Genomic DNA, 27144 nt, shown 5'->3' with positions numbered 1-27144 from the left:
TCAATTGGATATATTTATTATTTGAGATTGGGGTTAGCAGGAAATGCTGAATTTTTATTTGTTTGTTAATGTTGTTAGTGAAATTTTGGTAAGATTTTATTATGAGCCTATGAACTTACTAAGCTTTCTGTAAGCTTACTGGTGTGTGTTTACTGTTTCTTGTAGATTGACGTATATATATATATTTCGGAGGATCGGATCTACAACAACGATCACACTATCCAGATTTACTCCGGTAGATTTTGTTAAACAACTTTTTGGATTTATATGGCATGTGTAGGGGATTGAAGTAAATAGTATTAGTATGAATGACTAAGTATGCAAAATAAATTTAAATGTTATGGTTGTGTTAGATATCGAAACATATACATGTTTTTAGTTTGAAATGGTTGATTGGCTGAACTTCATTAGTATTTAAATGAAGTAGTTGAAATACTGGAATTGGTTGTGAATTAAATTTGTAGGGAATGTTAGATAATTATAAAGGGGTTATATTGAATTTTTTAAAAATTTGCAATGGAACAGTTTTTGGATAGATGCATTGAGGTAACTTTGAAAAATCATCAAAAATGGTAGAAATTGAATTAGAAGCTAAGTGAGATACTAAATTAAATCTGAATGAGTCTACTTTCACATGAAAGAAATAGAGTAAGAAAAAGAGTTATATATTTTTAGATATTTGAATTTTAGTGAGGCAGGGTCAGAATGATTTTGAGGTCCCCTGTTCTGACTTTAGAAATTCATTAAAAATTTCACAGAAGGATTTATGAGTTATAATTTATATTTATAGATTCCTTGATGAGTCTATTTTCAGGAGAAATAAGTGGAATCACCATATGAAGTCTGTACAAAGAGATAATTGAATTTTAGTGACAAGAGGTCAGGATGGTCGGTCACTGAAACAGGGGAGACTTTAACTAATAAACTGTACTAATTGGCTAAACCAAAAATTCTGAAAAATTTATGGTGAAAAGATATACAAGTCTAGTTTCAGGGAAATTTTACGGATCTAAATTTCGAGTTTCGTAACTCAAGTTATAATTAAATAAGTGACTGCTGCGCAGGTGGACAGATTTGCTGTAAATAGTGAAATAAATTTTCAAACCAAGTTTTTATGCTCCGAATTAGTAAGATAAGCTAAGTAATGCCTCGTGCTCGACTCCGAAAACAGTCTCGGGTAAGAGGTGTTACATATATATATATATATATATATATATATATATATGAGAAGTCAAGTTTATAGAAAAGGTATAATTGGTACAAAACTTGAATTGGATTGAATATGCTAGATTTTACTTGAATTCGATATTATATGTGAAATAAGTATGAATAAGCATTAAATGGGTTATTAGATTGAGGTAATTGACATGAATTGAGTATGTTTGAACATATTGTGAATTGGTTGAAAGACTAGTATTGAGTTATTTATTGTACAAGAATTGCAGGGTTGGATAGATTAAGGTTTAAGGCTCATTTTAAGTCTACATGGGCTGGCACACGGGCGTGTGGCCAGACCGTGTGAGATACACAGCCTGATGACATGGGCGTGTGAGCCCTGCTCCTAGGAAAAATTTTAGTTTTTCACGAAAAATTCTCGAAACACTCGAACAAGTCCCGATTTGTTTCTAATGCATAATTTGGGCTTCGGTAGCCCGTAAAAGGGACAGTATGAATAATTTATATTATATTTTGATAATTATTTGTATAGTATTCGTGATTGATCGGAAACGACCGGTAATACTCTATAACCCTGTTCCAACAATGGTTTAGGGTTAGAGGATGTTACAATGGATGTCTAATACAATTAACTCTGAATAATTACACACACAATTTGAAATTTAAACTTAAACTTAAAATACAATTTTTTTCAACACCTCAACTTTATCATTTTCAATTAAAATCACATTTGTTATATATATATATATATATATTATGCCTTGAATGTTTATATATATATTTTAGGCCAAGAGTTATGTCTCACAAATAGAAATATCTTGAAGAAACAATAGTCTTGCTTGCTAACACCAATCTTTTATTTTATTTTTTTCAATTTCATGTGAATTTCATAAAATAAAGAGACAAATAAATATTTATAAAATTAGAAATATAATTTGTGGAGCTTTTAAAATCTACAAATGAGTTTAGGATGTGACAAGTGTCACATTTATTTATAAGAAAATTATTTAGTACATTACTACTGAAGTTTTAGATTCCACAAGTAAAACTAGGGTTAATAAGCATCCTATAAGAATATAGTAAAAAGTGAGTATTTAGTACACAAATAATATACTTTTTGTATTCCATTTTATTCCATAAGCAATTTAAAAAATTGATGCGGAGTTTAAAAACTCCACTAGGGTATCAAATAATTTCCCATAGTATAATATTAAAAATATATTTAAAAACAAGAGACATTTGTCAAGTGTTCATGGGCGGGGCTGCCTGCCCCGGACGGCTCGCCTGAAATATGGGAGGTTTGGATAAAAATATAGGCCGAAATATGGGCTTGGGCAAAAAACGAGGCCCGATTAAAAAGCGGGCAGGCCTCGGCACCACTTTTTGGCCGGGCCTGCCCTACCGCCCGAATAATAAATATTTTATTTTTATTTTTAACTTTAAAATACTTTTAAAATACTTTTTTTAATTTTAAAATTTTTTTAAAATACTTTTTTTAATTTTTTAATTTTAAAATACTTTTTAAATTTTTATTTTAATTTTAAAATAAAGTTTTGGTATTTATTTAAAAACGGGCCGGGCTGGTCGGGCTTATGAATTTTTCCGGCCGGGCACAGGCAAAATTCTAGGCCCATATTTCAAGTCGGGCGGGCCGGCCTAGGACCCGGCTGAAATTTTTCTGGCCGACCAACCCGCCCCCGGCCCATGAACACCTCTACAGTGTACTAACTATTAACCATTATATATATATATATATTTTAACTACATTGTACAAGATACTTGCTATACCCTAAATTTACTTGTAGAGTCTACAAATTTTACACATAATATACATAATAATTTTCTAAATATAAATTACCTTAAAAGCTTTTGAGCAATATCAGGTAGAAGTCGAATTTAGCCCATGAAAAAATTATAAATAGTATATTTTAAAAATTTCTAAATTATAAATACAAATCTAGGAGATGATGTCAATTTCAGAGACCCAAATACATATATGAGACAAAGAAACTAAAAGGAAAAAGATTAAATGGTTCGAAAAGAAAAGTATAAGGATTAGTTATTTAAATTTTCCTAAACTTATTATTTAAAATAATAATATAATATGTCAAGTTAACTTGTTGTTCATTAGTTAACGATTCCGTGACTTAAATGTAATAAAACGATAACATTAATGATTATATCTTAATTTTCTAAATTTCTATAATTAAAATGTAATTTAAATCATATATAAATGACTAAATTTATAAATTACTTTTTCTTTAAATAAATTCGTGATTATGCTATTCCCTGTGTCTTTTTCAAACGTAATATTGAAAAAAACAAAACAAATATATAGTGATCGCGTGGCTAGAGTATGGACTGCCATATGGTTGCCTGCCATTAGGAGAAAAAGTGACGTTACATTAGGGTTTCACCAGTCCGAAATTTCTTATCCATGTTACGTTAGGGTTTTATCGACTCGCCGTTTTGGGCGCCTCCTTTCAAGTGCTGGATAGAAAGCCCTAGAAACATACTCAAGCGGCAAAACTTTCACCAGTAATAAATATAAGAAAAAAAGGAAAAAAGGGAATAAGTTTTCCCTTCATTTTTAATAAAAAATCAAATTAAAGTTTTAAATTATTATTTTTTCACTTTTAACCATATAAAAAAACCACTGTCGCTTTCGTAAATTCGCCCAAACGCGGCCCAATTTTTGTGCGTCTCTCGCTTTTTTTTCTGGTAAGCATTTTCCGCTCAATTTTTTTAATAATATTAATTTCCTCTTCCCCAAGGAATTCGGAAAAGCCTTTCAATTTTCTCTTCTTTTTTTTTTTTAAAGTCAATAAAAATGTCCTGACATTAGGTTATATGAGAATCAATTCCATCGTTTTGATTCTATTTTCACACTTTTAATTGTTTTTTTTTTTGAGAGAAGATGCAAGCAATAGAGATGGCGGAAACACAGCGGCGAACACATAATCCATGGATGAGTTCAGAGCAATCCTCGAGAGTTGAAATCAACGGTCACGATTTGTCGGTCATGGAACCGACGATAACGGACATACTTGAGACTGAACTCGGTGAGCCTCAGGATCAGGATGATAACGGTCCTACCAATTCGAATCTAGGGATTGGAGAACGAGCTTTCTCTGCTGCTGGTGCTGCCGTTTTGTCCGCCATCATCGTTAATCCGCTCGATGTTGTCAAGGTATGATAAACCACGTAATCAGTACAGTTTCCTTGCTGTTTAATTGTGGTTTGAAAATATTGCCATGTTTCTTTCTTGTAATTAACAGACAAGGTTGCAAGCTCAGGCTGCCGGAGTACCTTACTCACATCCGTTAAGTAATCTAATTGGTCGAATGGCGTATTTCGGACCAAATACGGTACCAGTGCAATCTATTCCCTCACTTTTGATATTCAGAGAAAGGAATTCTTTATGTTGTGTGTTTTAATCTGTTGATGCAATGTTAGATTGTGTTTAATTTTTTCATATATGAATATGTTGGATTAGATGTTTGCTGATTTAAGATGTTCACCATCTTGCACCCGTGCTGGAGTCCATGGAACTGTATCAATTTGTCCTCCTGATTGTTTTCAGTACAAAGGAACATTAGATGTCTTCAACAAGATTATACGCCAGGTCGGTGCTGCAATGCAGTCATCTTATATAACTTGTTGATAAGATTGCTGTAATAACCTAAAGTGGTTAATTCTTTATCTTAACTATACATGTGACTGAGTATGTTTTCCTTTAGGCATTTGTTTGTGTTTACTACTATTTTCAAACGCATAACAGGATAATATTTTCTGCAGGAGGGGTTTTCTAGGTTGTGGAGAGGAACTAATGCAGGTCTTGCTTTGGCTGTCCCGACAGTGAGTTCCCATTTCCATTAACAAACCTTACAGCAGCTGAAGAAAGTATTTTTGCATGCAAATATCATGTACTGATATCAGTAGAGCTTTTTGACAGTTGCTTACATTTCTGTACAGGTGGGAATCTATTTACCTTGCTACGACATATTCCGCAACTGGATGGAGGGGCTTGCAGCACAATATATGCCTAGTGCAACACCATATGCCCCTTTGTTTGCTGGCTCTTTGGCAAGGTCACTAGCTTGTGCGACATGTTACCCTATTGAACTTGCTAGAACTCGCATGCAGGTAATTTTGATATTAATTTGTTTACTGAACTATTTAATTTGTATTTTCATGGTAAAAGTGATTGTATTGCTATTGCTGGTATTTAATGCTACTATGTTTTTCCTTTTTGACAAAAATAGGTTTGTTATTGCTTTGCTTTAAAAATTGAATATCTGTCAGTTCATAGATACCTTTTGTATTGTTTCATCTAATTCATTTTTGTGTTCTGTTTTAATCACAGGCATTTAAAGACACTCAGATCGGAAAGAAGCCTCCTGGAGTTTTTAATACCCTTCTAGGAGTTGTCTCTGATGTCAAGGGCAGAAACCCTCAGAGCAGTTGTAAGTTACTCTATGGAATACCTGTTTCTGGTTATTGTTACTTTTTCAGCATTTTAAGATTAGCCTTTTGGGAATATATTTTTTCCCTTTGTCTTTTTACTTTCTATGTCCTAAACATCAAAAATTTCATAATTCATTGTTGTTGTGGTGTTGCGCCCTAGTGCCTGACAACTAAAGTGCCTCTAAACCTTTCAAGTGAGGCACATTTGATCAGCTACATAGCTAATGCATTTAGACACACTTTTTATTATGGCAGTAGGTGTGAAAAGAAGCTTGCCTGATTGAAGTTCTAGTTAATTTCTTTTGTTTCTAACTTCTTTTCATTAGCTATACCTTTACTAGTAAGAAATAAGATATTAAACTCTCTCTGCCTCTCAATATTTGAGTATTAAACAATAGACATGTGTCAGTAAGGAAGTCGTGCACATTGTTAACAAAAGAAAATTAAAATTTTGGATATTTTGTTAATAAACTAGACTACTCTTTAAAGTTCATTATCATAATTTATACCTTAAGCTTTACTGCACATGCATATTGTGCCTTCACCCACGCGGGTTTTCTGTTTGTGCCTTACACCTCAAGCAATATAAAATTAGAGTGTGCCTTGTGCCTTTAACTTGTATTTCTGCAACTCTTTAGCAGTTCCAGATGTGAAAGTTTATAGCAAATTGAGAAACTGATGTATAAGGTTTAAGCTTAATGGATATGGTAATTGCAGGCTAATATGTTCTTATATAGATGGTTTAACATGCCAACATGATGATTTGTGTCTTTTATTATTACTTTGGTGGAGTGTGGAGTCATACTTAATAAACGAGTGTTTTTTCCTTTCATTTTATTAGAATTGAGTTTCATCCTAAATGATCACTGTATAAATAAGCGACACCAGTGGCTTCTGAGAAAACAAATATGGCAATTTTTGTATGCTCCTGGCTCATTTCCATAAGAATGGCAGTCTGATTGTTAGTGAATGGGCATTTTGCTGTCTTAATAAGACAACAAAATCTTTTTCCTCCACAATTCTAATAATGGTTTTTTATGTTTCCCTTGACAGTGCAAGGGTATCGTGTCTTATGGACAGGCATGGGAGCACAGCTTGCTCGCGATGTTCCTTTCTCAGGAATTTGTTGGTCAACCCTAGAGCCTGTGAGTTCCCACTTCTTAGAACTCCTATAGTTTACCCCCCCCTCCACCAGCAGCAGCAGTAAAGTTTCAAGGAAACCCATTGGCGTTTTCGAGTGAATACATGCCAACAACTGAATTTCTTGGTTTATTTACCTATTACTGCAGATCAGGAGAAAACTTCTGGGTTTGGTGGGTGAAGAATCCAATGTCGCTACTGTCCTTGGGGCAAATTTTTCTGCTGGGTTTTTTGCTGGAAGCCTTGCTGCTGCTGCTACCTGTCCTCTAGATGTTGCTAAAACTCGAAGGCAGATAGAGGTTTGTCTCCTTCAAAAGCTAATGGATGGTTCTTGAATATTGCTACCTGTTGACTTTATGCCATATGCATTACCCAGTTAGTAGTTACTTTTGGTACACATTGAGCATTTTTGTTTTACCCCTGTAAGTACAAAGTTAATGAACTAGACTATGCTGTTTTATATCTTCTAAAATATGTCATCTTTGTTGTAATTTTCAGAAGGACCCTGTGAGGGCATTGCGAATGACAACGCGACAGACACTGATGGAAGTTTGGAGGTATCTTTCCAACCCACTGTTAATTGAATTAAGCATCTTTGATGGAGATATTATGCATGGATAACACGGTTCCATTTTCCAAGCCTCAAACTTGCCCTATGACCTTTACGAATAAGTTGTGAATAAAGCTTTCTGTGGCAGCAATATGCTTGAGAAACGATTTTGTGTTGATAGAAATGAAAAAACTCGAATAGCATTAAACATTGAATTGCGTATGTTCATGGAATTTAAATTGTTTTATGTTTGTCTATTGCTTGGTTGTGCTAAGAACCGAATACGTTGATAGATTCAAGCTATAACTTGTATAATTCGGGAGGAGTTGTTACTTATGGACTATACATTTGTTTGGAACAGGGATGGAGGGATGAAGGGGCTTTTTACGGGAGTGGGTCCTCGAGTAGGCCGTGCCGGCCCTTCAGTTGGGATCGTGGTTTCATTTTATGAAGTAGTGAAGTATGTTCTACATAACCATTACGCAAGTTCATGACCCACAAGAGCCAGCTGATCCCAGTTTTCTGGTCTACTAAGAATTTTGCTTCATTAAGGACTTGAAAATTTTGATTGGATAAAGGATGCAAGTAGCAGCAGGAATATATGCTCTGATAATATGCAAAGTTTTGGTGGTGTAGATTCCTTTGTGTAGGTCTTCGGACGTTTTTAACTTTCTAAATGTGGAATATACAAGCATACACCATAGATTGTCGGTAATAACAAAGCGGGTTCATCGCTGTAAATCCTTAATCTAGGTCTCCAAAGCTCACAAAGTTAGCACGTTATTTTTTTCATTTCTTACACAATTTTGTTTTGTCGTGTTACTTTTGTTTCTCAAGGCTCAAAGTCGAGCGGAAATTTTGATTCTTAGATTTTATTTTATTTTTTGCTGAGGTGGTCTCAGTTCAATACATTTCCCCCCTTGAAGAAATAAGGGGACTAATTTTATTTTTTTTATTTTAGTTCATACAGATATTGTGATTAGTTTTGTGCTCCCATTATCTTTTGGGTTCACATGCTTATGCTTGAAATATATCATATCATGTAATTATGTAAAATACGGGTTAGTTAATAATTCACATAAGTTTTTTGAAGCATTCATATATAAAATGGAAATGGCTTAATAAGGTACCTGGGTTTTTTTTTTTTGTCTAATATGATATTTGTATTCAACAAAAATATATCATTTTAGTATTTATAAGTAGTTATGTTAATTTTGTCTAATTTGTTCAAGCTTTTAAGGTTGATATGATATCAATTCATAATTAATTAATGGTTATTAAGCCGTTCCTAAAATTGAAAGAAAATAAACGGCCATTGAAGAGCATTTAGTATATTAAACTTGAAATTAAACAAATTTATTAATAATACATTTTATAAAATCAATAAATTATGAATTTTTTGTACCAAAATAAATAAATGATGAAAATTCAAATTCTAAATTTTAGGTTCTTTTTTTCAATAATGTGTATTTAAAAAGAAATTGTCAAACCCAAATAATACCAAAAGATATATACAAAGCCAATGTATATTTATGTTGTTCTTTTTCATATTCTAATAATCAGTGGCAATTGATTGATATCCAAACCCACTACTTCATCTATGTTTCTATAAACAATCAGCAAGCTTCTATCTTTTCAGTGCCTCCCTTCAATGATACATATAACTGACTGCAGAGTTCTCTAATAAGTTTATCGAACATATAGCCCATAGTCACAAGCAAAACGCAACAGAAAGCAAAAGCTATAAACCTTATTAGATACAAGATAAAGTTTACATACAGTCTGTCCTAAGTTTTACCTAAGCTATAAGCCTGACATTCGAAAGTTTTACCTATGTCCTCGAAGATTAACATATTAGTACCTAACAGAGAACGAGAACGATAAATAACCAAAAACAACATTCCCCAGCTCTCGAGTTCAGATATCTTTTAAATCAATTACTTGCAGAGAACCTTAAGGAGGAAGAAAATACGGATCCTCTTTGCTTTTGTAGATCTCAAACAATTGCTTAGAATATTTTGTTGCCAAATTTCTACACAACTCGACTGCATTCCGATCATATGCTTCCAATTCCTTCACGGATTTCATTAAATCACCTTGCGGATCACCATCAGTCAGAAACTCCGCCAACGTACAGCCCCTTAAGACACAGTACAAATTCCAGCATATAGATATCAGCCGCTGTGCAAAATATGACAATGATGTTCATCTAAATCATAAACTTACGAGTTCATATACCTGTAGGCGTCGATTTTATTAAAACCTCTCTGATTTTGGCACAAGGCTGCCTTGGAAAGTTTCTCCCCTGATGTTTGTTGCCGGTAGAGAGCACACACAGCTTTCATGCAAAGTTCGGGATCCTTACCAAAGGCTGCGAGCATTTCCCCCTCGAATTTCCAATCCGATTTATGATCCTTTTTCCTTTTAAGTTGAGAAATAATCATGTCAAAATCCACTTCATCATTCGAGTCACTAGAGACATCTTCTTGTCTGCTACAAGCATCGTTGCAATCGGAACCATCTTGCAGCGAGTCACTACAACTATCGTCACAATTGGTAGTGTCGGTGTCCTCAACAATAAATCCATTAAGGCTATCGCTGTCACTCTCACTGTCTGACCCAATCTTGTCTGAACCGTCATCTTCAACATCCTCAGTTGTAGGGGTTATTAGTTTGCAGAGTTCACATTCACCTTCCTTCCTAGATGAGCACCTTTTTACTCCTTCAGACTGTCTAAGTGATACTAGTCTCCGCTTTCGAGGGGTAAAACTACCTCGGGTAGTAGCAGCAGGAACTGCTTCCTCGTGATGCATCTTCCTGAGTGTCGCAATTGGAACATTATCATCATCACTCTCCGTGTCACTAGTAAAAACATTAGAGGCTCGTTTTCTTTTGGAGACTGCAATAAATGAAACAGTATCCTCTTTTCCTTCCTGGTTCTGATCAGTAATCGTCCTGGTTTCGATTTCACTATCCACAATTCCTTCTATTTCGTGTTTACCATCCACATCTTCCCAGTTACTTGTCAAAGGTATTTCATCGTGGACCAAATTAAGTTCATCATCACTACCATGAATATCAATTATAATGACTGAAGCAGGTTTAACACCAGCCGGGGTGGAAGGAGCCATCTGTTTACCGGGGCTTCTTTCCTCTCGAAATGGCAACAATCTTTTAACTCGTTTACTACTCTCAATTCCGTGATCTCCCTTCTCAAAAGTGAAAAGCTTATACGGTGTGTCATTACAAGGTGTCACTGAAACAAAAACAAACACCAAAATTGAAGATGACGATTGTAAATCATCATAATACATGAAACTATAAAAGCCACAGAATACCGAGAAAAGAATCATCATTACCGGCTGGTTGTAGATTTCCGATGCCTTTACCGGGGGAAACCAGAGTAGGTGCAGAATCCATGAAACTCACTGCTTTGTCTACGGCTGGCAAGTCGTTTGAAGTTATTCCATCTTTTGATTTAACTCCTTCATTCATCATATCAACTGGCCGCTCCGTGCTTTTCAAAACCGAGCTTTCTTGCAGCCGTGACATCAATGATTCCAATTCCGTGAACTTCAACTTCCAAAACTCGGCCTCGTTTTGAGCCTTACTCTTCTCACATTCCAAAACCCTATTCTCCACCATCAGCTTAGAAACCATATCTTCCTCATCGCTCTCTTCGGTCAAATCAACAGCTCCCTCAATCAACCCTTTCCCTCCATAACCACCTACCATCCGGTCGCCTACTTCACTATTCCGACCCCTCAAGACCTTAATTTCATTCTGAAGAGCAAGATGCGCGGCTTCTAATGACCTGAATCGAGTCTCGAGTACTTCGTAGTCGCTTTTCCTCATTCGAACCTCCGATTCCAACTCCAAACACCTCGTTTCGGCTTTCTTGCTCCTCGATTCCAATTCACTACACCTACAATTTCCCACCCCTCCATCATAAACAAAATCGGTTTTCGGAACGTTTTCATCAGCTTCCTCCAAATTGATCTCCATCATCAACTTCAACCACCTATAACACCAAAGACAAATTTCTTTTTATAGTTTCTTCAACAATTAGCTATTACTAGAGCAAAAACCCTAGTTATATTCAAGAAAAATTTCCTCAGAAAAACAAAAATTAATAACAATGCAAAAAGAATAAGAAAGAAGCCACAAATCTTCTACATTTGCTAGGTTTTTTAGAATGCTAAACAAGGGAAACAGTATAACAAGTATATTTCAGAACAAAATAAAAATTCTCCTCCTTTTAAAAACCTGAATTTTCCCTTTCTTGCTTCTAACTTTCTTTGATCAAATTTCTCGGGAACCAAATAGAAAGTGAGTGAAAACAAAGCAAAACTAAAAATTTACAAGCAAAGATGGAAACTTAAAGTAAAAATGTTTAGTGGGGAATAATTACAGGGAAGAATTGTAATTTGCAAGAGACCAAGATCAGTAACGTATGATGTTAACACGTTTCAAATTACTATTAATTATTAATAAGGGTAAATATAACTTTTAGTCTCTAGACATATCAGTTATGTGCATTTTGGTACCTATTTTGATAAATGAACTCGACTGTTTTAGTTAGTAAACTTGGGTGTTATCAAAATTTGAGGTGAAACTCTAGATTGTTTCATATTGTTACCTGAAATTTTAAAATGATATTTTTAAGTTCTGACACGATCTTAGGATGATAATGTCATCAAATTTTTGTTTTTGTCAAGTTGAAGAACTAAATGGGCATAGCCACCAAGTTTAAGAACCAAAGTGAAAAAAAAAAGAGTGGAGTACCAAATTGGACCTAATTGATAAGTTCAGGGATTAAAAGTTATGTTAACCCTTAATAAATAATAACTACGTATTAAAGAAGCCAATTGAGTTAAAGTGAGTGCAGCATCTTTTTCCTGGGAAACAAACGGAAAATCCCCCCCAAAAAAAGGAATGAAAATCCGTAAGCTTATCGTCAGCCAACGCTCTACTCTCACTCACAGAAAACCGTTATCAAACTTCCAATTGGAATCGAAACAATGCCTCTCGTCGTACACGGAGGAGCCGGAGCTCGAAGGTTTTAGCCAGTTCATCGATTCCCTCAAAAACTACGAGAAATCCGGCGTCCCTAAAGACGCCGGTACCGATTCCGATGATGGGTTCGATTTGGGCCGAATGAAACGCCTTATGACCCGACTTGGCAACCCGCTATCCAACTTCAAGGTCCGTCCTCTTCCTTTTCAATAAATTATGTTCATTTTCTTCCATTTTCAAATCAGTGCTGACACATATATATATATATATATATATATATATATATATATATATATATATATATATGAAATGATTGTATAGAGTGTTCATATTGCTGGGACAAAGGGAAAAGGATCCACTGCAGCTTATTTATCGAACATCTTACGCTCTGAAGGTTATTCTGTTGGTTGTTATACTAGGTGCGTTTTATGTTTGCTGTCTTCATATTTGGTTGTCGTTTTGGATGATATTGCAGCACTGTAATTTATATATGTTTTGTTTTTAAGCAGTCCACATATGCTTAGTATAAGAGAACGTATGTCAGTAGGAAAAATGGGGAAGCCAGTGTCTTCCAATGCATTGAATTGCCTCTTCCATAGTATTAAACGAAGTCTCAACGAAGCTATTGTGCTCGAAAATGGATGTCTTAGTCACTTCGAGGTTCGTACATATTGAGATTTTTCGTATCTATTAATATCGTTTTATTGGATATAAGCTAACATGTTTTTTTAGGTTCTTACTGCGGTGGCATTCGCTTTATTTGCTCAAGAGAATGTGGATATTGCAATCATAGAGGTGGTTTTTATTTGCCTAATGAATTTTCTTTACAGCACCTTTGGGTGTGTATGCGTGTGCGGGGCGCAAGCAGTTGTGTCTGCCTTCATGTTGGACTTACTGTTCCTTTTTTTTCTTGTTTGGTTTGATTGTAACGAGACAGGCTGGTTTAGGGGGTGCTAGGGACGCTACGAATGTTATTTCTAGTTCGGAACTTGATGCGTCGATCATAACGACGATAGGTGAGGAACATTTGGCTGCGCTCGGGGGTTCTTTGGAAAGCATTGCAATGGCAAAAGCTGGAATCATTAAACATGGTCGTCCAGTTAGGTGATTTTACCTGAAAAAAAAGTTTTGTTTGATGTCAGTGTGTGCTTTTTGAGCTCGTCATTTACTACCTTTCTTAATCAGGACCATAGATTCAAATAAAAAACTTTGGTATATGATGTTCTTTTTCTTCATATATATATGCATGCGTCAAAACCAATGGATTGTTGCTTGATGGGTCGATTTTGTGTTGTTTTTGAGATATAACGCCTGTTTAATGGTTCTAATTTTCAGGTGATTTTAGGCGGGCCTTTTCTTCCCCACATTGATCGCATTCTTCGTGATAGAGCAGCTTCAATGTTTTCACCTATTGTATCAGCATCTGATGCTGGAGTTAGAACATCCATAAAAGGAATTGGCATGTTTAAGGGCAGACCTTCTCAATGCTGTGACTTGGTGATAGAACTTGACCATGGCTCACAGTCGGTATGTTCTTTCGAGCCTTACACTGCAAATAACTTGAGTGTTTTTAACTTAATTCCCTTTGTATTTTGAATCATTTTCATGAACTTATATTGTTTAATCTACACAGTCCATTGAGTTACGTGATCTAAACCTGTCGATGCTTGGAACTCATCAACTTCAAAATGCAGTAACTGCAACATGCGCGGCACTATGCCTGCGCAACCAAGGTAGGTGCTTAATCTTCACTATTCTGATCGCTTGATTTCTACTGATGCCAGCATCATAGAAACTCGTGAGTAGCCCAGCAAACCAAACTTTAGGTAATGATAAAGCATGAATACTACGTGGGAATAAGTCATCAAGGCCTTGTTAAGTCCAGTTAAGTTTTTTTTTTTTTTGGGTTCTCTTTTATTATTTCTTATTGTTTCTTTGGATAATTTTGTGCGTGCTTCAGGATGGAGAATCTCGAACGGATCTATTAGGGCTGGCTTGGAGAATACATTCTTGCCAGGAAGAAGCCAATTTCTGTCGTCCAAAGAAGCTGAGAAGTTAGGATTATCAGGATCAACAGTATTAGTCGATGGAGGTTTATTCCTCTTGATTTCCTTTGTTTTCTATTTCTAGATTTAGATGAGCAGAGAAATTAGGATTAACTGCCTATTCTTGTAATCATTCAGCTTTATATGAACTCGTCATTTTCCTGGAAGTACTTCTGATGGCGTACTTATGTTGTTTTTCAGCTCACACGAAAGACTCTGCAAAAGCTTTACTGGAAACAATACAAACGACGTTTCCGGATTCACGACTGGCTATTGTTGTTGCTATGGCTAGTGACAAAGACCATTTAGCATTTGCTAAAGAATTCCTTTCAGGTATAAACCGACACCCCATAAACTCTAGAATGGGTATCATTAGTACTTGATAAATTTAACTCCGATTTTTACCATTACTCTCTCAGGTAAACAACTAGAGGCAGTCTTCCTAACAGAAGCCGACATAGCTGGTGGCACATCACGGACGACCTCGGCAACCGCTTTAAGAGATTGTTGGATACAAGCTTCCAGAGAATTGGGCATTGAAGTTCTTCACGATAGAATGACACGGTATAGAGAATTGTTCGAGGACAACTTCATTTCCTCGACAAGGGACTCGAAACATGAAACCATAGTTGCTGCCCAGAACTCGCTATCGGATTCCTTGAGGTTTGCTAATCAAATTCTTAGAGAAAGAACGAGGAACGAGCTAGGTATTCTCGTGGTCACCGGATCTCTGCATATTGTTTCGCTGGTATTAGCTTCTCTTAATAGGTAATGGTATTGGCTCAATAAACTTTTTACTAGTCACACTTTGCTATTGCTTTGCATGCCAGAATCAGAGATTTGTTTGAGAGTTTTTTTTTTTTGTATAATCTCATTATGTAATAAATATATTTATTAAAATTTTATAATAAAATTGAAATGGTGAAGTTAAATGTTTAGGTTCAAGTCTCGTTTTGACACGTTAATAATTCATGTTGGCTTTATCACCTTCGTACATTCCTATTATATCATGTTTTTTTTTTGTGTCGAGTCCAAAATTTCCAAAGCCGAACAGCACTCAGTTTTCAGGTCAAACCCGGAGCAGCTTGGCATCGAAATGTTATCTGTGTGGAGCTAGAAAGACTGCCTGTACCCCATCAAGGTTAGGCTGAATAGCTATGGGACAGAAATTGTTGGGCCGGAACAGCTATGGGCAGAAGTGGTTGGGCCTTATATCAGAAAACAAAGAAAGTTGAAAACGCGGTTGAAGTAGTAAAACAAAAACACGAGTAACATTGACAAATAGAGGCCCCATGTGTTGGATGATATTCCTGCATGAAAAATTGAAGAGTGTAGGGGGAGTAAGAGTGGGCCTTTAAAACACTAAATTTTCCATCTCCGCCCACAACTCCATCATTACGACCGATCTCACTGGTCACCATCATCCACACCCACATGAGAACCAAATTTAAAACAACGTCTTCATTTTTTGTTCTTTCGTTTGCTAGTGTATAAAACATGCCAAAAGGGCTCGCCAACCGCGGGGCATTTAAAGCTGGTTTTCGAGCCATCTCAATCCCCATAATTTACGTAATCTCCATGATAGCTCTCCACCCTCAAAACCATTCACACTTTATTTTTTTTGGAAAATAAAAAATGGCTCCACTTCTTAATAACCTTAACAGAAAAACAATCCAACCCGGAATTAAATCGTTTAGTTGGTTCCTGCAATTACTTTCAAAGAAATGGATTCGAAATCTTATTATGGGGGTGAAGGTGACATTACATCGACGACATTTTCGACGTCTCAGAGTGAATTGTGATGGGAAATAACACTGTGACACTGTTGGCCGTCACTCTTTTTTGCATTGTAGTTTGGTTTTTTGTTTGTTTGTTAGTTTGGCATTTTTTTCAGACTTAACTGTTTGTTGCCCATTGATGTTCATTCGATTGGTTGTGTGTGTTCTCTTTTTGGAATTCTGTAATTTTATTTTCGTTAATCGAATACATTTCGAAATTCTAGCCAATTTAATGCTCATAGTATTTAACATACTAAAATTCAACAACTCATAATTACCCATAGTTCCAACAATTGTTTATTAAATGAGTTCTAAATCAAATATAAATTTATCCTTTAAACATATATAATTTGTACTCTATTTTACTATAATTAAAATTAATCATTATAAAAACACAATTAAACTGATATATTAAGGTCTACACTATAATAAATATATACGGAGTTAAAGTGCAATTTTACCATTATGCGGACTTATAACTTGATAAACTTTTTAAAGGAACTAAAAAAGGCATATTTACAATTTGGGTGGAGGGATCAAGGCCATTGCCTGCCCTCCTATTTACGCCCCTGGACATAAAACATAATAAATATAAACTAAGAACTCAGACATAATTTACATAGAGTGAGACATAAATCTAGTATCTTAAAGTTCTCATGATCTTAATCTTGCCATTAAGTTAAGGCCTTGTTGAGGGGGGACAACAGCGTAGAGAGAAACCTACAAACTGTTGTTCACTAGGAGGTCATATTGTCCTTGGTGGGCTTGTCAAGCGCCTAAAAAGGTGGATCATGCAAACACACATAGTCACTCATCAAGGAAATCTCAATATAAATTTGTCTTTTAGGGCAATGATAATTATATTTTATTTTTGTCATCTCTTTTTACATTTTATTTCTTGTTTAATAAATTTTTTTTATGTAAATACATAATGAATATTTAACTATTTAATTATAATTATAATTTTGAGATAAAATTTTAAATCTTTATATTTTAATAATATTTTCATTAAGATTTAATTTTAATAATAATTTTAAAAATACATTTAAAATGTTTAATTTAAGTTGAAGCCAAATGCATTTTGTATGAAAGAAGTCTAGTATTAAATTTTCATTAGAAATAGAGAATTAAATCAACTAAATAGAAAAAATATAAAATAACAATAAAAATTTTATTTTAAATTTACTTAATAAATACGAAAAATTATCTTCAAAATTTAAAAAAATCAAAATTCTTAAAACTATAATAGTAAAAATATTTTACACTTGAAGGGTAAGTAAGTTTTATCTTAAAAAGTTACCAAAAGAAATGAAAATGAAAGAAAGGCCATTAAATGAGTTTACATCTTAAATGCTAAAAAGGGTGGACAGTACATTGAAGTCCTACGAAGATTTTGGGGACTCCAAAAACAGGTTATTTTGTGGCACTCAATTGCTGTTTTTTTTTTTTTACTTTGATTTGAAATTTGGGATTCTTTTACCCCATTAATATTACCAGTAGATAAGGTAGAGGAGACATTTAATTTCACACTCAAACTTTTAATTCTTCCTTCTTATATGTTTCATTGTTGGGTCTGACACATTTTATGTGTGGGTAGGCCCAATCTTTTGCATTCCACTCAACATTTTCAATTTATTATTTCAAAATTTTCAATTTTCAAGTTCAAAATAAATTTTTTAAAGATGTCCTAAATACTTCAATTTTAAATTTTTCAAAACTTTTACAAAAAGGTTTATCGGTTTTATTTTAGTTTTAGTTTTTACTTTTAAAAGTTATGCGGTAACATTTACTTTTTTTAAATTATACTATATAATATTTGATGTGTCGTTTAACAGTTAACTTGATGGTTTTAATAATTGAATGATTTGATTGGTATAACATTAATAAATTGAGAATGTAATTAGTACATTTTAAAATTTAAAATCAATTTAAAATAAAAGTCATAATTTGAGGATGCTTGGTACAATTAACTCATTTTATATATATATATATATATATATATATATATTAAATTTTGAATTTTTTTGAAAAGCAAAATTTTGATGTAACTTCTTTATCACTAAAATGCTATTCACTTTACTCTTGAAATATCATAAACATATCCATATTTTTTACAACATTACTTTTTAAAATATAATTATGTCTAAAAGTGACAATTGACAAATAAATTTTTTTGTCTAATTTTATTTTCAATCTCTATACTCTTTATACATTTAAAATTTAATTTCTCTATTTTTAACCTCAAGATTTTAGTTCTTATACTCTTTTCATTTAATAATTGAAAAACCATCCAAGGAATTCCGTTAAATTTGATTACATGGCACCGTTTATTTTTAGAGTTTACAAGTGCAAATACAATGCAATAATCATAATATAATGACGAGCACAATATAATTACAAATACATGTCTAAGCAACTATAACATTTAATCAAACTAATACAAAATTCAAACAACCTAATTAAGAATGAGAGTAATCCGGAGAAAACCATCTCACCAAACTAAAACTTAGACATAGCAACAACGCATGGTGAGACTGGAGATCCACACACAACAACTGTGTATAATGAAATCGAAAGGACCCAAGTCCTCTGCCTCTGCCTCTGCCTTTGTCCGCAATATCAATGTCTCGTTCGCAATTATAAGGCATTATTAACGTAAACCAAAAAATAAATAAATTTGCTCAAATGGTCAATTATTGACCTTTATGCTTATCTGAAGCAAGGTTGAAAAACCTTACACTTATAGATTCAATATTGGAAATCTTACCATTCAACAATTGTATTTACTTATTTGGCTTCTAAAGTGTACGAGAGCAATTCTTTTCTAAATGCCACAATGTTCAGTTTCGCAAAAGTTGTTTAATAGTGTTATCAATCGGGCATTGTTTATTAAATAAAAATTATAAAGAGATTAAAAGTAAAGACACTAAATTTTAAATATGTAAAGGAAATAGGACTTGAGAACATAATTAAATCATGTTCTTCTTTTTTCTCTTCTCATGGAGTTCGTAAGGACTTTAGTAGCAATGACGAAAGAATCTGGACTCGATTGGTTCTGATCTAATCAAATGCGATAGGGTTTGATTCTTTTTTTAAAAATATTAGGTTTCGAGGCGGGTCTAATTCTTCAATTAGTTGGATTATGTCGAAATTAGGTTTAGAAAAAAAAATCTATCTGTTGAAAATATGAAATTGACAATTTAGTACTATATATATTTAGGTGTTGGCAATTTATTGAACTTTACATTTGCGTTATGTTGATTATATGGTGAATATTTAACCCATTATGGATGATCATCCTGCTTGGGAAGACAAATATTTGGTAATTGGTTTGGATCAAAATTTTCCAAAATAATCCTTTGGATAAAGGACTTTGGATTGGATCGTGGTTCTCCTGATGAGCTACCATAAAGTCCTTATTTACTTATGTTATTATTATATTGTATTACTCTTATGGTATTAGTATTTTATTAAAATTGTATTAGATCTTCTTTTGTAAGCAATTTTCGAAATCAATGTTTATATATTTAAGAGACTTGCCTAGGTAAACTGTGTAATCATCTTCTTGTGTTGTGTTATTTTTGGTCTTAACAACGTCTTTTTTGCTAACGCTATCATGTCCCGAGACAATTATCAAAATAGCCTTATGCATAATATATATCAGTTTAAAATATATGATATTAGCTTGGCTAATATACTAAAAACACCCTTAAGCAATTACACTTTGGTTCACACAAGCCCTTATACTATTTTATAGTTAAATAAGCCCTAAATTATGATTTTTACTCATGAAAGCCTTTGATTTTAATATTAAAATAAAGCTAACGTGAATTTAATTAAAATGGTTTATTAAATTAAAAAAGAAAAATAAAATAATAGTTTAAAATTTATTGAAAGTGTATATATACCTAACACACTCAATTGTTGTTTTAAATTTTTTTGTTAATGCTAAAAGGTGCGTAATTTCTATTTCATCAACAATAATTTAACTAAAATTCAAAATATATTTATTTTAATAAAAGATAAAAATCATAAATTAGAGATTTATTTAACTACAGATCGAGTTGAAGAGGGAAAATTTAATTTAAAAGGGAGGAATTAAAGTGGGAAAAAACCGTCCGGGGCTGAACCGTTGCCATCTCTAGGTTTTAGTGTTGATGTTGGAGATAGGGACATGACATTAAAGGTAAACGAAATGGAAATCTAAATGAAGATATGTGAAGGGCCAAATGGGACCCGTTGTTGTCCCTCCAATCAATCTCAACCGTGGGATACCATATTTTATAAACCCACCCCTTATCGTACATAATAATGTCATAAATATTATAATCGATGGATTTAAATAACAACAGTACAATTAAATTCAACTGCATTAACATACATTCCTTGCTAACTATCCAAATCATGTGACATACCTAATCAATTTTTTTATAAAATAAAGTCAATTATCTATGATAAAACCATATTATATAATTTTTTTTTTGAATATGATATTATAGAGAGAGAAAAGTGGAGTAATGTAAAGGTCATATATTTCGTGTGTGCTAATAAATGATATGTTTCAGATTGGGAAGTAAATGAAGCTGTAGAATAGAGGCCCCACTCTTATTTAATTTCAAAATTTGTCTCATTTTCCTCCTCTCTCTTTTTATGCCTCATTAATTATATATTATATAATATTTGGGTTTCCCAAAATCAAATTTAATTAAAAAATTTTGAATTTTTGTTGGGTTTTTTTCTTTTAAAATATTTGTATATAGGAAAGTTTAATTAAATGTTTGGATTTGTTTATAATTATTGATATAGAATATAGATGGTAGGGTTTTTGTTACTAAAGATGGATTATTTAAGACATCACAGTAGCTACAAAAGATGTAGCAGTTTCACTTTACATTTGAGACATCATCATGTTTGTCCCTATATGTTAGTACTCTTGAAATATTGATAGATAAAGATGTTTTATATATTCCTAAAATAGCTTCATGCATGCATGCATTTATATGTATATATGATTACAATTTTGTGACATCGATGTGCATTTTCAACATAGTTTTTTGCTTGTAATTTTGTATTAGTTTTAAAGATAGAATTAGGGATGATAAGGGGCAAATCATATCAAAATTAGGATTTTATTTTTTATTTAATCATATAAAACTATCTAACTAAAATCAACGAAAAGTAGTTAATGTGTCATGATAATAATATGTTATAAATGTTTTAAAAAATTAATTAAAATATATATAATTTGTTATAAAATTAATGTAAGGAAATTTTGCTATTTTTTTCGAGACAGGATGGTGCAAGTTTGATCAAAGCGGATTGAAAAAATTCGACCGATCAGATCAAAACACCTCTAGATAGAATAATTGGGCAAACTTAATTAATTGTCACAAGCCAAAGTAAATAAAACAATCAAAGGGTTTTGCTGGGAATGTAAATGAGACACTTTGAAGAAAAAAACTTGATTTCGATTTGGTAATTATCATACTAAACTTAAACAGGTTATGAGCTTAATCGAGCTTTTCATTTTAATATATTGAGTTTATGTACATTTTTACCCTTATTACATAAAGAAAAACTTTAAGTATGAACAAACTTAATTGAGCTTGAGCTCGAATAGTTGAATTATGTCTCGAGTTGAAATCGAACTCTAAAATTGATGTTTGATCAAATTCAATTAATCCTAAATTTCAAGCTGAACTATAGATTAAACTTGTCACTATCCAAACTCCACTCGACTCGATTATATTCCTAAGTTTTGCTACTTGAATCCATATATATACACATTTCATTTGTGTGTATGTATTTATAATAGTACGTAGCCATGAAAGTCAGGGAATCGAAATATATCCATGATGGTTCCAATGATTTCAAAAAGGCTTTTACGTACTAAGATAATAATAATCAAAATATGTAAAGAAAATTAAATGGACTGATTGGTTTTTATCAAGTAAGAGAGTAAGAGGGTGGGTTGTTGAGGATGGTAAATGTGAGAAATTGATGTGTGATGGACATATATAATTGTGATAAAAACCGACAAATAGAAATAAAAGTGGTGCTTCAATGTACTATAAATCAACGCTCCAAATGATGGTTTTTTTTTTTCTCTTTTGAAATAAAATTATATTTTCCTCACTGTTTTTGTCAAAATTTTGCATTAATACATTCTTATTTTGCTTCAACTTTAGCAGCAGACTGTTTTACGCTTTCAAAGTGGGTTTAATTATGAATTTCATCCTTATGATTTATAAAATCTTAAAAGTTGAAATTAACTTTATTACAGTTTAATCTTCATATTCTACGAAAATTCAAAAGCTAGTCTAGTTATTTAACATATAGAATTGAATTGTGGATTTTTGATGCATATAAATTGCTAAAATACTTATTTCTAGGTCAGCAATTAAACGATAGTGATTAAATACACAATTTTATAAAATCTGAGGATCAAATTTAAATAAATTAAAGTAGAATTTTTCATTTTAAAAAAAAAATAAAAAATGGAATTTAGAAGTAGAGACCATTTTTGAAAATTCACTAATTTTTCATTGATTTGAGTTATTTTTCCTTTTTGGAAACTCATTTTCTTCTATCTTAAAACCCTAAAACAGAGTGCACTCTGATGAACAAGGGTGAATCCAAAGTTAGCAGCACTGGCCTTGAATTCCGAAAATGGAAATTATAAATTAATATAATGAGAATTTCGACCCAAAAATTTGTAATTCAATTGGGTCATTAAAAATTTCCCCTACCTTAACCCCTGCCCATGAAGAGCTGTTTGGGTGCACCTGCAACAAGATCTCTGCCCCCTACACATTCAAATGAATAATACTCATAAAGTTCTTAAAAATAAATAACCTTAGTTAAACAAGAAGATGTAAGAAATGAAGACACGGAGATGCCGTGTGTGGTCATCGAAAGCTAGTTGTAACCCCTATTTTAGCCCCCTTCTTTATATCATCAGAAAGGAAACTCTTATTTAAAACAGACACCACAAGTTGCAGGCTTTTGTCCCATGCCCACTACCTCTCTTCTCTCTTTCCAAATTTCCATACGTATATATGAAATTATGAATATCCCCCATGCATCTCACAGTCACTCTCAAAGTTTACTCACAGTTATGTTCACTTTGTCGTGTTTTCAATGCTGTAATAAATCACTCCAGCCTTCCCATAGACAAGTTCCCTTCATTCTCTTCGTTTTAGTTAAATAATCATTTATAACATCATTTTTTTTTAATTCGAGATCTTTCGATATTCAATAATCATATTGGGTCGTAATTAAATTTAAAATTTAGATAAAATTCACCCAATACTTTTTCTTATCCCGAATTGAACCAATGCTTTATTTAACTAACATTAAACTCCTTATAACTAGATTATATCGAACTCACATTTAAAACAGGGCATCAATGGCATGATTGCATTACCAGTTGCAGTATTTTTAAATGAATGGTAATAATAAGATGGTGGGCGGCTGAATGGGATATTGCAAAAGTCATTACCAGAAAATTAGAAAGACAGCAGTAACCAACCAGACAGACGGCATTTTTTAAGAATTGAAGAACCGAACCTAACCATTACTGTGGGTATCTTTGTCATTTCACTGCTCTCACTGTTTCCACATTTTTTGCCTTAATTATTCGTTTTATTTTAAGAGTATTCTAGTATTTATTATCTTTAGAATAAATGATTAATGTACATGTATTAAATGATTTTACTAAGACCTACCATGTACGTCAAATAGAGTAGGAGTTATTCGAATAAAATTACAATAAAATTAGATTACGTTTATTTTTTATAATTGGTATATTTTTTTCAAAAAAATTGAATGCATGGCAAAAAATACGTAAACTAATATAAGCAAAATATAAAGCATAACAGTAGTAAATAGGGAAAAAGTATATAAGCAAAATATAAAGCGCGTGAAATAAATGCATCTAGCTATATGCATGTAAGACAACTTTTAGGGTAAGTAGGCATGCTACGACGAGACATTTATTTTCCTAAATTATTTGGGTTCGTTTAAAAAAACATTTAAATTATATATATTTATTGCTAATCATTATTATAAAATTCGAATTTAATTATATGGAATTTGAATTCCACAATTCTCAGGTTCATATGCATTTGCAAGCTAAAGTTGAAAAGATTTTCACCCTAATTTTCTTTTATATATATATATAAAACACAACATGTTATAAAAGGAAACAAAATAATTAAGGTGACATGCATGCATGTTAATAATATATTTACGTTAAGCAGCCAAACTGAGCCCTTAGCATTTGAATAAAAATCAAATAACCTAAAGCATTATTAATATATTTAAACCGTATAGTACGATCAAAACTAATTAATATGTCACTCCAAGACCAACATAAAAATAATATATATAAATAAATCCCAATAAACCCCATCATCATTCATCATATTGATCCAAGTCGAGTGTATCATTTAATTCACCCCTATTTAATTTTCTATTTATAACCATCGAATTTTATCTACCTTATTTATTGCCTTCTGTTAGCTCTTACCTATTTTCCCATTTTCGAGTTGCCATAACCTTTTTTTTATCACTACACTGTTTTTTTTTTCACTTTCGACCATTCTTTAGTGAAAAATCGAACCAGCAACATCATCAACCCAACTAGGGCAAATATTCAAATGAAATTTTTAGATACCCATCCTAAAAAAGAAGATTTACTTTGATTGTGATAGTTTCAAAGCTATACCACTGTCCTTTGTATTGTATTTCCTCCTTTTTCTAGTAACCCTTTTTCCCTTTATTCCCCCCCCCCTCTTCACTGCTTTTAGGGTATAACGGTTTTCTTTTCCTTTTGTTTTTGGAGTGCAATGGATGATAATTTGTGTGAGTTTTCCGATGAGCCTGAGTTCGTCGGTGAAGATGATTTATTTAGTATTTTTGAAAGTTTAGATGGTCTTATTGATTTCCCAGTACCTTTTACTCCGTTAGAAGAAATGACGACGGCTACAACGGCGGCGGCTGTGGGTGTTGGTGGTGGTAGTGCACAAAAATCAACTCCATTAATGGAGTCGGAAACGGAGGAAACTTCACCGAAAACCAAGAGACAAAAACTGGGTTCTTTAGAAGAAACAATGAATACTGATGGGCCTCAAAGGATGTCTCATATTACCGTCGAACGGAACCGGAGGAAGCAAATGAACGAACATTTATCGGTGCTGAGATCGTTGATGCCGTGTTTTTATGTCAAAAGAGTAAGCTAAACCCGTTGGCCGTCACTTAAATCTTATTTAGTTTCTTGTTTTTGATCTTAAATTTGAGATTTTTTCGTGAATTTTAATGCTTATAGGGTGATCAAGCATCCATCATTGGTGGTGTAGTGGATTATATCAACGAGTTACAGCAAGTTTTACAAGCACTCGAAGCTAAAAAACAAAGGAAAGTTTACAGTGAAGTGTTGAGTCCAAGGGTGGTTTTAAGTCCAAGACCGTCACCACTCAGTCCTCGGAAGCCACCGTTGAGTCCCCGTTTGAACTTGCCAATAAGTCCGAGAACACCACAACCCGGTAGTCCGTACAAACCACGGTTGCAAAAGGGTTACCTCTCACCAACAATGGCGGCTAGTACTTCACTTGAACCCTCTCCCACTTCTTCAACTTCCTCCGTTGACAACAACAACGAACTCGTCGCTAACTCAAAATCACACGTCGCCGACGTGGAAGTGAAGTTTTCAGGTCCCAACCTTGTTTTAAAGACAGTATCTCCTCGGATTCCCGGTCAAGCTCTCAAAATAATCTCAGCTCTTGAAGAACTCTCACTGGAAATCCTTAATGTCGACATTAAAACCGTTGATGAAACCATGCTTAACTCTTTCACGATCAAGGTAACAAAAAAAAAAAAATCAAAAACATTATTATTTTTTCTTAATTATATGTTTTTATAATTTAATTACAAAGAACCAAAAAAAGACAGCAAAAGGTAATCATTTTGTGCAATGATGTTCTTTTTTTTTTTTTTCTTAAAGTTAGCAACGTTTATTTTTGTTCTTTACTACATCATCTTTGATTTTAAATGATTCGTTTCATCATTGATAAAAAGGAATCCGACATGAAACTGGTCCTGTGGTAACTCTTAATATTAATATTATGGACCAAAGCTAACTGGTTTTGTCGTAACATGAAAAAGAAAAACTGACATTGATGTACTTCAAAACGGTACTTCGCTGTAAAAAAAAAAACACAAAATTTACTGGATATCTCACCGTGATGAAATGTTATGTTTGTATCTTTATGTTAATATAACATTATATTTTTTTGTGTTTTTTTTAATGAACAGATTGGAATTGAATGCCAACTGAGTGCTGAAGAATTGGCTCAACAAATCCAGCAAACATTCGGCCATTGCTAGGGTTTTTATTACTCCATGGATCATATATATATACACATAGAGAGAGTTTCCATTTTCAGTGTTTTAAAATATTTACAGATTCATCCTTTTCTGGGAATGGGAATCTGGGAATATATGCATTTTACTCTTCTTCTTTTTTAGAATTTCTGTTTAACAAATTACATGTAATTGTAGATTGGTAATATTATTATGATTATCATGACTTTGCATGCATCTAGCTTAGATTTTTATAGTGTTTTAGTGTAACACTCATCCTTTGTAATTTTGTAGTTTTATTAGGTTAAAGTTTTTGCATATTTTGCATGTAGGAAACATACAATTAATTAATTATCCATTTGTTTTAAGTTCATTTATTCTCTGTTTCTGGGATTTTTTTCTTTTCTTTTCTTTTGTTGGATTTTAGTTTTCTATTTTTAGTTAAATTTATAATAAAATAACACGATGGAAATAAAGAACAATATTAAAAAACCTTTTATTTTAAAAATAAATAATATTGTTGCGAGGGTCTTCTTATATAAAATCTATAAATAGGTCTTGAAGCCAAAACATCCTAAAACTTTTGGTAAACTCACATTATTAAATTGTT

General features: G+C 32.9%; 4 protein-coding genes across 6 annotated transcripts; 3 read left to right on the top strand and 1 right to left on the bottom strand.

The window, feature by feature from the left end:
• The first annotated feature begins 3734 nt into the window (after window positions 1-3734).
• LOC105765473 (mitochondrial carrier protein MTM1) lies at window positions 3735-8298 on the top strand. Of its 2 annotated transcripts, XM_052625876.1 has the most exons (11): window positions 3735-3897; window positions 4094-4366; window positions 4455-4544; window positions 4673-4801; window positions 4975-5034; window positions 5152-5322; window positions 5543-5642; window positions 6697-6788; window positions 6933-7082; window positions 7282-7340; window positions 7695-8298. In XM_052625876.1, exons 2-11 carry the CDS (start codon window positions 4094-4096, stop codon window positions 7825-7827), a joined length of 1257 nt encoding a protein of 418 aa, XP_052481836.1. In that variant the 5' UTR covers window positions 3735-3897; the 3' UTR covers window positions 7828-8298. The 2 variants fall into 2 exon arrangements, with proteins under 2 accessions (XP_052481836.1, XP_012440036.1); XM_012584582.2 differs by lacking the exon at window positions 3735-3897 and having other exon boundaries at window positions 3938-4366.
• A 765-nt stretch (window positions 8299-9063) lies between these two features.
• LOC105765471 (uncharacterized) lies at window positions 9064-11764 on the bottom strand. 2 transcript variants are annotated; one of them, XM_012584579.2, is made up of 4 exons: window positions 11600-11764; window positions 10693-11354; window positions 9572-10589; window positions 9064-9473 (listed from the first exon to the last, which is right to left on the bottom strand). In XM_012584579.2, the coding sequence occupies exons 2-4, from the start codon at window positions 11339-11341 to the stop codon at window positions 9287-9289; spliced, it is 1854 nt and encodes a 617-aa protein (XP_012440033.1). In that variant the 5' UTR covers window positions 11342-11354; window positions 11600-11764; the 3' UTR covers window positions 9064-9286. The 2 variants fall into 2 exon arrangements, with proteins under 2 accessions (XP_012440033.1, XP_012440032.1); XM_012584578.2 differs by lacking the exon at window positions 11600-11764 and having other exon boundaries at window positions 10693-11586.
• A 447-nt stretch (window positions 11765-12211) lies between these two features.
• On the top strand, window positions 12212-15339 carry LOC105765472 (dihydrofolate synthetase). Its single transcript, XM_012584581.2, has 10 exons — window positions 12212-12538; window positions 12671-12768; window positions 12859-13009; window positions 13082-13144; window positions 13287-13448; window positions 13685-13876; window positions 13983-14082; window positions 14310-14441; window positions 14596-14727; window positions 14814-15339. The coding sequence occupies exons 1-10, from the start codon at window positions 12269-12271 to the stop codon at window positions 15164-15166; spliced, it is 1653 nt and encodes a 550-aa protein (XP_012440035.1). The 5' UTR covers window positions 12212-12268; the 3' UTR covers window positions 15167-15339.
• Window positions 15340-24704: 9365 nt separating this feature from the next.
• On the top strand, window positions 24705-26749 carry LOC105765470 (transcription factor SPEECHLESS). Its single transcript, XM_012584577.2, has 3 exons — window positions 24705-25405; window positions 25501-26034; window positions 26487-26749. The coding sequence occupies exons 1-3, from the start codon at window positions 25022-25024 to the stop codon at window positions 26556-26558; spliced, it is 990 nt and encodes a 329-aa protein (XP_012440031.1). The 5' UTR covers window positions 24705-25021; the 3' UTR covers window positions 26559-26749.
• Window positions 26750-27144: the final 395 nt, after the last annotated feature.

This window comes from Gossypium raimondii, chromosome 12 (genome assembly GCF_025698545.1).
Source record: "Gossypium raimondii isolate GPD5lz chromosome 12, ASM2569854v1, whole genome shotgun sequence".
NCBI lineage: Eukaryota > Viridiplantae > Streptophyta > Magnoliopsida > Malvales > Malvaceae > Gossypium > Gossypium raimondii.
The sequence above is the reverse complement of the archived record's forward strand: the minus strand, read 5'-3'. Positions and strand labels throughout refer to the sequence as shown.

Excerpts from the sequence above, each read along its gene's own strand:
- LOC105765473 (XM_052625876.1), top strand. The coding sequence starts at position 4,094 with ATGCAAGCAATAGAGATGGCGGAAACACAGCGGCGAACACATAATCCA. Across the intron at positions 5,035-5,151 it reads TTGCTTTGGCTGTCCCGACA|GTGGGAATCTATTTACCTTG; the intron begins GTGAGTTCCCAT and ends ATTTCTGTACAG. Across the intron at positions 7,341-7,694 it reads ACACTGATGGAAGTTTGGAG|GGATGGAGGGATGAAGGGGC; the intron begins GTATCTTTCCAA and ends TGTTTGGAACAG.
- LOC105765471 (XM_012584579.2), bottom strand. The coding sequence starts at position 11,341 with ATGATGGAGATCAATTTGGAGGAAGCTGATGAAAACGTTCCGAAAACC. Across the intron at positions 10,590-10,692 it reads CGGAAATCTACAACCAGCCG|TGACACCTTGTAATGACACA; the intron begins GTAATGATGATT and ends TTTTTGTTTCAG. Across the intron at positions 9,474-9,571 it reads AATAAAATCGACGCCTACAG|GGGCTGTACGTTGGCGGAGT; the intron begins GTATATGAACTC and ends CTGTGTCTTAAG.
- LOC105765472 (XM_012584581.2), top strand. The coding sequence starts at position 12,269 with ATGAAAATCCGTAAGCTTATCGTCAGCCAACGCTCTACTCTCACTCAC. Across the intron at positions 12,539-12,670 it reads ACCCGCTATCCAACTTCAAG|AGTGTTCATATTGCTGGGAC; the intron begins GTCCGTCCTCTT and ends ATGATTGTATAG. Across the intron at positions 14,728-14,813 it reads TGCTAAAGAATTCCTTTCAG|GTAAACAACTAGAGGCAGTC; the intron begins GTATAAACCGAC and ends TTACTCTCTCAG.
- LOC105765470 (XM_012584577.2), top strand. The coding sequence starts at position 25,022 with ATGGATGATAATTTGTGTGAGTTTTCCGATGAGCCTGAGTTCGTCGGT. Across the intron at positions 25,406-25,500 it reads CGTGTTTTTATGTCAAAAGA|GGTGATCAAGCATCCATCAT; the intron begins GTAAGCTAAACC and ends TAATGCTTATAG. Across the intron at positions 26,035-26,486 it reads TTAACTCTTTCACGATCAAG|ATTGGAATTGAATGCCAACT; the intron begins GTAACAAAAAAA and ends TTTAATGAACAG.